The sequence below is a fragment of the Dromiciops gliroides genome, chromosome 2 (genome assembly GCF_019393635.1).
Source record: "Dromiciops gliroides isolate mDroGli1 chromosome 2, mDroGli1.pri, whole genome shotgun sequence".
Taxonomy (NCBI): domain Eukaryota; kingdom Metazoa; phylum Chordata; class Mammalia; order Microbiotheria; family Microbiotheriidae; genus Dromiciops; species Dromiciops gliroides.
This window is the reverse complement of record NC_057862.1, coordinates 616,510,653-616,524,437: the sequence shown is the minus strand read 5'-3', so window position 1 is coordinate 616,524,437 and position 13,785 is coordinate 616,510,653. Positions and strand designations below refer to the sequence as shown.

General features: G+C 37.8%; 1 protein-coding gene across 4 annotated transcripts in view; it reads left to right on the top strand.

Moving 5' to 3' along the window:
* The window catches only part of RMDN2 (regulator of microtubule dynamics 2), an 84,910-nt gene extending 81,740 nt beyond the window's left edge, over positions 1-3,170 (top strand). For all 4 annotated transcript variants that reach the window (XM_043980072.1, XM_043980071.1, XM_043980070.1 and 1 more), the window contains one exon: positions 3,048-3,170. In XM_043980072.1, coding sequence (XP_043836007.1) covers positions 3,048-3,098 — 51 coding nt within the window. In that variant the 3' untranslated portion in view covers positions 3,099-3,170. The remainder of the gene's footprint in view (positions 1-3,047) is intronic.
* Positions 3,171-13,785: the final 10,615 nt, after the last annotated feature.

Sequence of the window (13,785 nt, the reverse complement as noted above, 5' to 3'; positions counted from 1 at the left end):
GCCAGTACTCTATCCACTGTGCCACCTAGCTGCCCCAATATGGTCAATTCTTAATAATAGTGGTTCTTACTGCCCTGAGCAAGCCCTTCAAAATCTGCATCTGACCTACCTTTCCAGCTTTATTCCACATTGTTCCTCTTGATATGCACTACATTCCAGCCAAATGGAAATGAACGCCCCCCCCCCCCCAGTCTCACCTTGCCCTCTCCCATTTGCATGCAGGACAACACTCATGCATCTCTCTCTCTTGAAATGTTTCTCTTCAAGACCCACCACTGGGAGGTGGAGAGAAGTCTTCCTTCATGAAGCCTTCTCTGAAACCTCCAACTCCACAGGCTTTCCCTCCCCCACCCAAAAAAAACCTTTCTCATAACACTTGATGTTGTTGCCTTTGTTATTGTTATTCAGTTGTGTTCTACAATTTATGACCCCATTTGGGGTTGGAGTGGTTTGCCATTTCCTTCTCCAGATCATTTTGCAGGTGAGAAAACTGAAGTAAATAGGGTTAAGTGACTTGCCCAGGCTCACATAGCTAGTAAGTATCTGGGGTTGGATTTGAACTCAGGTCTTGCTGACTCCAGTCTTGGTGCTCTATCTATTGAGCCACCTCATTTGTTTATGTCTCTCATTCCTAGCTCTCTTCCACCTCGTCTCCACCATTAGGTTGTAACTTCTGGAAAACTAGGATTGTCTTTTTTGTATCTTTTCTTTTCCCAGTACTATCTTTTACACTCCAGGCACTTAGTAAATCTTTGATGGATTGAAAAAAACCTACATTGTTATGATTGATCTGCTTGCACTTTACTCCCCACCACATATTCTATGATCCAGCAGCGTTGGCCTCCTTGAAGGTCCATCTCTCCTCTCCAAGTGTACATGCTCAGCTGCCTCATCTATGCCTTGGTTTGCCCAGCTTGTCCTCTAGAGCCTTCCCTTCTCTGACTGCCTTCCATTCATTCTCTGCGTGTCTTGTGGATGCCTCTTCACATGCATGCCATCCCCTCCATTGGATTGTCATGTCCTTGAGGGCAAAGACCATGGTTTTGTTTTCTTTACATCCCCAGCGCTTAGCACAGAGTCTGGCATATGGTCAATTCTTTTTTTTTTTTTTTGGTGAGGCAATTGGGGTTAAGTGACTTGCCCAGGGTCACATAGCTAGTAAGTATCAACTGTCTGAGGCTGAATTTGAACTCAGATCTTCCTGAATCCAGGGCCAGTACTCTATCCACTGCGCCATCTAGTTGTCCCGATATGGTCAATTCTTTTTTTTTTTTTTGGCGGGGCAATGGGGGTTAAGTGACTTGCCCAGGGTCACACAGCTAGTAAGTGTCAAGTGTCTGAAGCCGGATTTGAACTCAGGTAATCCTGAATCCAGGGCTGGTGCTTTATCCACTGCGCCACCTAGCCGCCCCCTCTGATATGGTCAATTCTTAATAAATTCTTGGGGAGTAGCTAGGTGGCACAGTGGAAAAGCACCAGCCCTGGATTCAGAAGGACCTGAGTTCAAATCTGATCTCTGACACTTGACACTTACTAGCTGTGTGACCCTGGGCAATTAACTTAACCCTCATTGCCCTGCAAAAAAAAAAAAAAGCCACCCAATCCAACATAAATTCTTGTTGACTGACTCAATTATATTAATGTGATGTATGTCAATTATTATAATAATGGCTTTATTTTTCATAATAATGAGTTGTTGTTTTTTTAAACAATAGGCATCTTGGAAGTCGTAGTCCAAGTACAAGAAAGACATTGCTTAGTAAATCTATTATTATCTTGTCTTTTTCTTGATACTAGAGTAGCCTGATATTTTTCTCATGTTTGATTTCAGTAAAGAAATTTTCTTTTTCTCAGTCATTAAAAATAATTAAAGTGAAATCCAAGTGTTGATTCATTAGTAAACCATTTAGAATACACATATGGCACATTTAACAATTCTGGATAAATAATTATTGCAGTGTCCTATTTGTAACAATTTCTACCAAGTCTCTCATTTGTGAAGAATGTCAGTTAACTACCATTTTGCAAGAGAATGTCTTTATATGCATATAATCAGGTCACCATTTGTTGGCATTAATATTCTTTAAAGAAGTAATTAGAAATATATTCTAACAGTTGAAGACTAACTCTATAAGGTATAAAGAGAAGAATACCAAAAGATCTAAGTCCATGACCATAGAATTTTAGGGCTGGATCATGAACTCTTGAGAAATTTAGTCCCTAATTTTACAGAAGGAGAGACTGAAATTGACAATGGGATTGATTATTGGAGTATTTTGTTGTGGTGGAGAGAGCAGGACCTGCCCAGGTCTCCTGCTAACTCTGCTGCACATTCTCTCTGTGGCCTTGGGGAAGTCAGTCATTGTCATTATCTGTAAAATGAGAGGGCTGGATGAGATAGTTGTAAGGCCTGATGTCTTCTAGCCTCCATGGCTGTGCCTATGACCTAACATTTCAGGAGTAAGTTTTAACTGAGGCAGTTGGCATTTTGACAGACACGGGTAGGGCTACCCACTCTCTGTCAGTATTGACTTGGAATGGTAAACACTATGTAATTGTTATTCCTAAAGATGATCTACTTAGGCAAGAACACTCGCAGGGATCTTGAGTTTATCCAGTCAAATGGGATAATACATAAAAGAGTACTTTGCAGACCTTCAAGACTATTTAAATGCTATCTATTTTGTTCTTCTAGCTAGCTTATAGAAAAGAATCTCTTCATTCCTTACCATAAAAAGTGTCTTTGTCCCTGTGTTAGGAAAATCCTAACATGTCAGGCCTCCAAGAAAGACATCAACCCTCTCCCCAACCCTTACCTCCTACTTCCTTGACCCTTCCTGTTTGTCTTCTACATGGAAGGAACATTCTGGAACACTTCTCCATCTTGTCCAAATTTTCATGGACATGAATCATATCTAATTCTTATCCAACCTCATTATATATGCTCTTTGTAATAATTACAAAGAAATGTACAAAAGTAATTACAAAGAAAAAAACATCTTAAGAGAAATATGTTAAATCTCATTATGTGTTTGTATTTTTTTTAGGATCATGAGGCACAGGAGGAGTTGGAAAATATAATCCTTTCTTTAAAGTAGATTTAAAAACAGGAAATTTTACTTCAGCCAACCAGATGCAACAACTTTAAAATATAAATGATGAAAATTCAAGTGGTCGACTATGCAATCTTTCCTATCACGTTATGTATTTCTGTTGTGATTTGGGGGGATGTGATTTGGATTGAGAAGGTGATCTCTCCACCCTGATGGTGGTGAAATGTGTTTTCTAAATGCATTCCATGACTGGCATTCTTAAAGCTAATCACGTTATATTGGAAGACTCCAAGCGATCTGTAAAATTAATACCAAATATTTCTAACGATGTCATCTTTGTATATCTGATGTCCTATTTCCTATTGACTAATCAATACTGATATCTTCTTCAGTCTTTCTCAAAGAAGAAGAAAGAAAAAGAAATAAAATCAAACCAATGTAAGGAAATCATTTTGTTGAATTTAATTGAAATTCTATTGTCTCAACATAAAATCCCCACAGTGGATGCTATGAAACTGCCAAGTTTGAGACCCGATGATATAGGTCTGCAGTCTCAACATTGGGGTTTCAGCGACCTGAAGAGGCTGGATTTCTGAACCTCTGTTCACGAGCAGAACGCTTCAAGTCATAGGTCTTTTGTCCTCACCTTTCTCTAGAGTCTGGTCCATGCAGGCCTAGAGTGAGGGAAACATATTGCCCTCTGCTAGGTTTCAGGCTCTACTAAGCTATCATGGAGCCCATATCTATAGAGCCGTGTGCAGGGCACTCTGTGCAAGAGACTGGCATAGTTGTTAGAGGGGAAACCTCTTTCCCCCATCTTTGTCATGGTCCTTGCCCTAAAGGAACTTAGAGGGCAGTACTGAAATTACCAAAGACAGGATGGAGAGGATGAACCTAAACTAGCTACTAAAATCATCAGTGAAAAGTGGAATAGGTTCAAGAGGAGAGTGAACAATGATAGTAACAAAGTGGAGAGGGAGCCAGTGGACTGAGAATCAATGGAGTGGGGGTAGTGCTCAGGCATTAGAAATGAACTAGCTGGCTGTGTTAGCACAAGAGCCTCAACTCACCTTCTAAGATGAAGAATACCAGAAAGGGAAGAGAGAGTTATGTGAGCAGCTCATTAACAACATGACTGAGGCAGCCTGATAGGATGAATGGAGAGCTGGCCTTAGAGTCACAAAGATGTAGATGCAGAAAGCCTTAACTGTGGCATGTGCTGGATGTATTGTCACATGTAAAATCATTTACCCTAGCAATGTTGAAGGCAATTCTTGAATAATAAAAATTGCTGACTGGTCTTATCTGTGGAAGGCATTTCCACGTTGGAAATTACCCCCACGGATGAAATCCCAGACCATGGTGAGAAGAAGGCCACTGATGAGTGCATAAAATCAAACTAAGATGAAGACATAGTGTCCCTGAAATAGTAAGTCAATAGGAAATAGTATCTGGCTTAGAAAATTTATTTTTTGTACTCATTTTCAGGAGTGTATCCATTCGATAATGCATGATTAATATAGTCTTACTCAACTTATTCATAAAAATTTTGTTGTTCATCCATTTTTCAGCCTAAAAAGAAAAAAAAAAGGACAAGATGGATTTACAAGTTAATTCTATCAAACATTCAAAAGACAATTGATTCCAATATCACAAACTATTTTTGAAAATAGGAAAAGGAGATACTACTAAATTCCTTCCATGATACAAATATGTTCTTGGTGCCAAAACCATGGAAAGATGGAGCCAAGAATGAAAAAATCTACCAATATCTAAGCTGAATATTGACATAAAAAACTTCAATAAAAGATTAGCAAATAATAGGCTAAAGTGACATAGTTAAAAGATTATTTCCTATCAGCAGATTGGATTTATACTGGAAATGTTGTTTTTGTTCTTCATTCTCTAAGAGGACCATGACAAACATCATGACTTGCAATGAATTGGATTTAATTAAGGAAGGACTGTGTAGTCACCAGCCTTACTCTCTCCTTCAGAGCCATCTGGGTCCAGCGGCAAGATATGTATCAGGACAACTGGAGATGGCCCCAGATGTTTGGGACAGTTGGGGTTAAGTGACTTGCCCAGGGTCACACAGCTAGCAAGTGTAATGAGTCTGAGGCCAGATTTGAACTCATCCTTCTGACTCCAGGGCTAGTGCTCTATTCACTGTGCCACCTAAGTGCCCACCAAGAATGCCAGGTTGGTTAAAGATAAAAAACTTTAAGCATAATAGACCATATTAATAACAAAAATCATGTAGTTATATCAATGTATAAAGAGCTTCTGAAAATTTCAGAACTCATTTCTGTTTTAAAAAACCACTAAAAAGGGGGCAGCTAGGTGGTTCAGTGGATAAAGCACTGGCCCAGGATTCAGGAGGGCCTGAGTTCAAATCTGACCTCAGACATTTGACACTTACTAGCTGTGTGACCCTGGCCAAGTCACTTAACCCTCATTTCTGTGCCAAATAACCCCTCCCCCAATCCACTAAACAACTTAAGAATAAATAGATCTTTCTTTAATGTTGTAAATACTAACAATCCAATGCCAGAAGCCAGTATTAAATATATGCAGATAAATTAGAATTCTTTCTAATAGATAGGGGAGAAAGGATGGGAGTAAAACAAAATTTCCATTATCAATTATTATTTGATATAATTCTAGAAATCCTAACCACATCAATAAGACCAAAAAAAAATTAAGCTATAACACTCCACCCACCACCCCAAGTATGCCTGGGCAGTTCCCCAAAGGACTGTGTATGTGAAGGGAGATATGATTAGATTAACTGAGAAGCCTCTGAACCTATAGCACTGCATACACACATATGAGGGAGCCAAAAGACTTCAAAGGAAAAGACTTGAACTTTGAAATCACCAATGGCAGACTTCTGCAGAGCTGCAGTCATGGAGGGAGAGCTGGGCCCCAATGTCCCCTGATGCTCAGCCACTGCACACTCCCCATCTCTCCTCCCAAAACTGGTAAGAGTGGACTTCTTAGGTGAAAATGTTCTTTCCCCAGTAGAGCTGAGATTTCATCTCACTCTCAAGTTGAAGTACCCATTTACCCATGAATATTCTGTTGTCTAAACGAATCTGAGTGATTTTTTCATTTCTTTTTGGAAATTTTCCAAATTTTACCACTTAACTTGGACAAATGTTTGCTTGCTATCCATGATTGTTGTATGTGTAACAGGCATTTGTAGATATAGCGTTGGCCTGGCTGCCATATGATAGATTCAAAAAGTGCTCAGTACATAGCACAACCCTGAGATGAAAGTGATAGACAAAACAATGGGCCATTCCTCCTTAGCCCTTGCATCTGCCAAGTTTTAAGCCAACTGAAGTAATAAATGGGAGAGGTAAATCAAGACAAGAGTATGTTATACTTGAACATGCATGCATCTATCTCTAGCTTCATAAGAACTGGACTTTATAAGGCCAGGAGTGAGAACAAAAGAGAAGATGGAAGAGGGATTGTGTGGCCTGGGTCCCTGGGTTCTCTGAGTCCCTTTACCCCTGGCATTCAACTACTATCAACTACAAAAGGATGACATAAGCCTTCTTCGCTATGAAAAAAACTTGCATTCATCAAACATGAAGCTACATCAGAGAGGGGATAAGCATCGTCAAAGAAGAAACTAGTATTGCTTTTCACAGTTAGCTTGCTGGTCTACTTAGAGAACTCCAAAGAATCAATGAAAAAATATTTGAAAGAATTAATTTCATACAACTCACCTCCTGTCAGAGTGGTAGTGGACTAGAGGTGCAGAAAAAGATATATTTTCATATGTGGGAATATGGTTTACTTGACTGTGTGTATTTATTATGAGACATTTTTTGTTTTTCCAATTTTAAAGGGAGGATGAGAGGAACAAGTGATGAGCTGTCAAAAAAAGAGGGTAAAAAAGAGTCACTGACAATTTTTTTAAAGATACACAAGAGAGAAGAGAGAAGGAAATAGACAAGCAAGACAGCTATATTGCATATTGAAGCTATTATGTACTTAACGAGGAAAAGGTCAACTGTACTTAAGATGATTCTCAGTTTCATGCAAAATCTTGTTTTCCTCTACAACTTCATAGGTAGAAATTTTATTTAGTGTTGGTGAAGTTCTTAGTAGCCAGTGAGTTCCTAGTGCTTTCTTGTTCCCTTCTGGCAATCCACTGTCCCCCTCTCCACCCCAGCCACACTTTCAACAGAAGTCCCTACTAATGTGTTTTAATCACTTAGACTCTTCTGATGACTATTGGGCTGATGCCCAACCAATTGATAAGGAAGAGACTGGAATACTATCTCTTAAGAAGGCTCTGTTTGGCTGCTTCAACTGAGGTAAGTCTAGGATAACTACTTAACACAGTGTGTAGGAAAACCATTGTTTTATCACTGATACTAAAATTTGACAAGCAAAATCTCACTGAATTTTACTCCTCAAATGCAAGAAAAGTGTCTTCAAGGGACACTTACTCTTTTAAGGATAGTTGCTCCCTTGGTCCTTTACCCACAAAAGATAAATTTAAAGCAGAAAATGCCACCATGACAAATCACTGTCCCTTCCCCCCCACCTAAAGAACCTGTGCCAACAACAACATTCCTAGGACCTGCTAGGAATGTTGGCCAGAAATAGATCCCTCTAGGAAAGTTCATTTCTAGAGGAGAACCCTAAGCAAGTCACAGGAGGTCTAGGTTTTCCAGGTTCTTCTCAAAAGTTAAGTAACTTGGCATAGAATATCAGAAATCGGCACAGTGGAAAGAACATTGGGTTTGTACCGAGGTGACGTTGGGCAAGGTCTCTGGGTCTCAGAGTCCCCATCTGTGAGATGACAGGGTTGGACTAGATGATATCTGAGGCTGCTTTAAACTTTTGATTCTAGGACTATTAAGAAGAGACCTTAGAAACTACCTCTGAACAGGGGTAACTTCTATGATATCTTGAACAAAATCCTAAAAAGTAATCCAGCTTTCACTTGAACACCTTTTTGTGTGCTGGAGCCAGCTCCTACTGACTACTGAGAACTGATTATGAAATTTTCATTGTGATCATTTACATCTTAGAAATCAGCAAATGCTGCAAATCGTAACTTGATTTATTGTTTTCTTGTTTTCTAGACTTTAGTGATGGAGAAAATGTTAATGATGTCGATTAAGCTTAAAAGTATGTCATGGGTTTTCAGAGAGCCAATTGTTAAACATCACCCCACTAGATTTATGTGTTCCAGTATGTCAATGTCCTTCCTAAAATGTGGTGTCTAGCATGGACCAGAGTCATCTAGATGTGGTTAAGGACAGAGTATATGACAGGGCTATCACCTTCTTGGTTCTGAATACATTGACTCTCTTAATATCACTTTATTTTAATTTTTTTATTTGTAATAAAGTATTTTTCCCCCGTTACATGTAAAGATAGTTCTCAACTTTTATTTATACAAGCTTTCCAATTTCAGATTTTTCTCCCTCCCTCCCCTCCCTCCCCCCTCCCCTAGACAGCAGGTAATCTGATATAGGTTATATATATACACACATAATAACATTAAATATATTTCTGCATTAGTCATGTTATAAGAGAAAAATCAGAGAAATGACGAAAAAACTCAAAATAGAGAAACAGCAGCACCAAAGACAAAAGAAATAGTATGGTTCATCCAGCATCTATACTCCACAGTTCTTTTTTTTTTTTCTGGATTTGGAGATCCCCTTCCATCATGTGTCCCCTAGAGCTCTCCTGTACCATTGCATTGGTGAGAAGAATATAGTCTATCACAATTGATCAACACACGATGTTGATGATACTGTGTACAATGTTCTTCTGGTTTTGGTCATCTCACTCATCATCAACTCACGCAAGACCCTCCAGGTTTCTCTGAAATCCTCCTGCTCATCGTTTCTTACAGCACAATAGTATTCCATTACATTCATATACCACAACTTTTCCAGCCATTCCCCAATTGATGGGCATCCCCATAACTTCCAATTCCTTGCCACCACGTAAAGAGAAGCTATAAATATTTTTGTACATGTGGGTCCCTCTCCCCTTTCCATGATCTCTTTGGGAAAAAGACTCAAAAGTGGTATTGCTGGGTCAAAGGGTATGCACAGCTTTATAGCCCTTTGGGCATAATTCCAAATTGCTCTCCAGAATGGTTGGATCAGTTCACAGCTCCACCAACAATGCATTAGTGTTCCAATTTTCCCACAGCTTCTCCAACATTTATTATTTTCTTTTTTGTAATTTTAGCCAATCTGATAGGTGTCAGGTGGTACCTCAGAGTTGTTTTAATTTGCATCTCTCTAATCATTAGAGATTTAGAGCATTCTTTCATATGGGAATAGATAACTTTGGTTTCTTCATCAGAAAACTGCCTGTTCATATCCTTTGACCATTTCTCAATTGGGGGATGACTTGGATTCTTATAAATTTGATTTAGTTCCTTATATATTTTAGAAATGAGGCCTTTATCAGAAGTACTGGCCACAAAAATTGTTTCCCAGCTTTCTGCCTCCCTTCTAATTTTGGATGCATGGCTTCTGTTTGTACAAATTTTTTTTTTAATTTAATGTAATAAAAATCATCCATTTTGCATTTTACAATATTTTCTCTTGTTTGGTCATAAACTGTTTTCCTTTCCAAAGATATGATAGGTATACAATTCCCTTCTCTCCTAATTCACCTATGGTATCACCTCTTATGTCTAAATCATGTATCCATTTTGACCTTATTTTAGTATAAGGTGTAAGATGTTGGTCTATGCCTAATTTCTGCTATACTATCTTCCAGTTTTCCCAGCAGTTTTTGTCAAATACTGAGTTCCTATCCCAGAAGCTGGAGTCTTTGGGTTTATCAAACACTACATTACTAGTGTCATTTACTACTGTGTTTACTGTGCCTAGCCTGTTGATCCTCCACTCTATTTCTTAGCCAGTACCAGACAGTTTTGATGACTGCCGCTTTATAGTAAAGCTCCAGGTTTGGTACCGCTAACCCACCTTCCTGTGAATTGTTTTTCATTATTTCCCTGGATATTCTTGATTTTTTGTTTTTCCAGATGAATTTTGTTATTATTTTTTCTAGCTCTATAAAATAATTTTTAGATAGTCTGATTGGTATGGCACTGAATAAGTAAATTAATTTAGGTAGTATTGTCATTTTTACTATATTAGCTCTGCCTATCCATGAGCAATTGATATCTTTCCAATTATTTAGATCTGATTTGATTTGTGTGAAGAGTGTTTGGTAGTTGTGTTCATAGAGTTCCTGGGTTTGTCTTGGCAAGTAGACTCCCAAGTATTTTATATTATCTACTGTTACTGTAAATGGAATTTCTCTTTCTATCTCTTGTTGCTGGACTTTGTTGGTCATGTATAGAAATGCTGATGATTTATGTGGATTTATTTTATATCCTGCTACTTTGCTAAAGTTGTTAATTGTTTCAAGTAATTTTTTAGTTGATTCTCTAGGATTCTTTAAGTATACCATCATATTATCTTCAAAGAGTGATAGTTTTGTTTCCTCCTTGCCTATTCTAATTCCTTTAATTCCTTTTTCTTCTCTGATTGCTACAGCTAACATTTCTAGTACAATATTAAATAATAGGGGTGATAATGGGCATCCCTGTTTCGCCCCTGATCTTATTGGGAAGGCCTCTAATTTATCTCTATTCAAATAATGCTTACTGATGGTTTTAGGTAGATACTGTTTATTATTTTCAGGAAAGCTCCACCTATTCCTAAACTCTCTCGTGTTTTTATTAGGAAGGAGTGCTGTATTTTGTCAAAAGCTTTCTCTGCATCTATTGAGATAATCATATGATTTTGGTTAGTTTTCTTATTGATGTGGTTGATTATTTTAATAGTTTTCCTAATGTTGAACCAGCCCTGCATTCCTGGTATAAATCCCACCAGGTCATAGTGTATTATCCTGGTGATCACTTGCTGTAATCTCCTTGCTAATATCTTATTTAAGATTTTAGCATCAATATTCATTAGGGAAATTGGTCTATAATTTTCTTTCTCTGTTTTTGCTTTGCCTGGTTTGGATATCACCACCATATTTGTGTCATAAAACGAATTTGGTAGAACTCCTTCTTCACCTATTTTTCCAAATAATTTGTATAATATTGGAATTAATTGTTCTTTAAATGTTTGGTAAAATTCACCTGTAAACCCATCTGGCCCTGGGAACTTTTTCTTAGGGAGTTCATTAATGGCTTGTTCAATTTCTTTTTCTAATATGGGTTTATTTAAGGATTTTATTTCCTCTTCAGTTAAACTGGGCAGTTTGTATTTTTGTAAATATTCATCCATTTCATTTAGATTGTCAAATTTATTGGCATACAGTTGGGCAAAATAATTCCTAATTATTGATTTAATTTCCACTTCATTGGTGGTACCATCACCCTTTTCATTTTTGATACTGGCAATTTGGTATTCTTCTTTTTTTTTAATCAAATTAACCAATATTTTATCTATTTTATTGGTTTTTTCATAAAACCAGCTCTTAGTCTTATTGATTAATTCTTAGTTTTTTTGCTTTCAATCTTATTAATATCTCCTTTAATTTTTAGGATCTCTAGTTTAGTATCTAATTGGGGATTTCTAATTTGTTCTTTTTCTAGCTTTTTAAGTTGCATGCCCAATTCATTAATCTCCTCTTTCTCTTTTTTATTCATGTAAGCATTTAGAGCTATAAATTTTCCCCTAAGCACTGCTTTGACTGCATCCCATAGATTTTGGTATGTTGTCTCATTATTGTCATTCTCTTGGATATAGTTATTGATTGTTTCTGTGATTTGTTGTTTGGCCCATTCATTCTTTAGAATGATATTATTTAGTTTCCAATTGATTTTCATTCTACTTTTCCCTGGCTCTTTCTTACATGTAATTTTTATTGCATCATGATCTGAGAAGGATGCATTTACTATTTCTGCCTTTCTACATTTGATTATGATGTTTTTGTGCCCTAATACATGGTCAATTTTTGAAAATGTGCCATGTACTGCTGAGAAAAGGTATATTCCATTCTATTCCCATTCAATTTTCTCCAGACATCTCTCATGTCTAACTTTTCTAGTAATCTATTCTCCTCTTTCACTTCTTTCTTATTTATTTTTCAGCTAGCTTTATCTAATTCTGAGAGGGGGGATTCAGATCCCCCACTAGTATAGTATTACTGTCTAATTCCTCTTGTAACTCATTTAACTTCTCCTCTAAGAACTTGGATGCTATACCACTTGGTGCATACATATTTAATATTGATATTACTTCATTATCTATAGTACCTTTTAGCAAGATGTAGTTTCCTTCCTTATTTCTTTTAATGAGATTTATTTTTGCCTGTGCTTTGTCTGAGATGAGGATTTCTATCCCTGTTTTTTTCACTTTAGCTGAAACATAATATATTCTGCTCTAGCCTTTTACCTTTATTCTGTGTGTATTGCTCTGCTTCAAATGTGTTTCTTGTAAACAGCATATTTTAGGATTCTGGTTTTTAATCCACTCTGCAATTTGCTTCTGTTTTATAGCAGAGTTCATCCCATTCCCATTCACAGTTATTATTACTGTCTATTACCCTCCATTCTATTTACCCCCTTTGTACTTTTTCCCCCTTCTTTCCCCCATTCCTTCTCACCGACATTTTGCTTCTTACCCCTGCCTCCCCCAATCTGCCCTTCCTTTTTATCACCCCCCTCTCTTTTTCTTTACCCTTTTCTCCCTTGTTTTTGTCCTCCCTTCTATCAATCCCCCCTTCCCCTTCCCCTTTTGCTTCCCTAAAGAATGAGCTAAGTTTCTTTATCCCAATGAATGTATATTGTTAAGGGGTAAAATTCTAGCTAAACTGTCTAAAATATCTAATGAGTGGTCGCCAATAAATTATAAGCTTTAGCAAGAGTTAGACTTTTAAGCATTTATTAAGGAGAATAAGAATTTGGTAAAGAGAGAGAGAAAGGCCTAGATTTCTATCTATTAAAGGGAGAGCACATTTCTAGCTCCCTTCTCCGCCAGCATCCTCAGGAAAGAGCCCCAGAGTCAGCGCCAGTCTCTTCCTTCCTCCTCCCACTAGTCCGCGTCACTTCCTCCCGCCAAAGAAAAGACTCCTGGTCTTGCCCTCAAAGACCTTCGCTTCATGGGCAGAACTCTTCTACAGTAAGTATCCAGCAGGTGGCGTCATTCCAATCGTTACAATATGTTATTCCCTCTTTGAATCAAATCTAATGAGACTAGGTTTGAAACAATGTTCACCCCTCCTTTCATTCCCTCTATTGTAATAGGTTGTTTTTCACCTCTTCATATGATATAATTCACCCCGTTCCACCTCCCCTTTCCTCTCCTCCCCATAGACTCCCTTTTTAACCCCTTAATTTTCTTTGTATTATCACATCAAAGACAATTTCTATTTATACCCTCTGTGTAAAGTCCTTCTCTCTGCCCAAATACATTTACAGTTCTTAAGAGTTATGAGTATTATCTTCCCATGTAGGGATGTGAACAGTTTAACCTAATTGAGTAACTTTTTTTCCCCTCTGTTTACCTTTTTAAACTTCTCTTTTTTTTTTTTTTTTGCAGGGCAATGGGGGTTAAGTGACTTGCCCAAGGCCACACAGCTAGTAAGTGTCTGAGGCCGGATTTGAACTCAGGTACTCCTGAATCCAGGGCCGGTGCTTTATCCACTGTGCTACCTAGCTGCCCCCTTTAAACTTCTCTTGAGTCTTGTATGTTAAGATCGAATTTTCTAT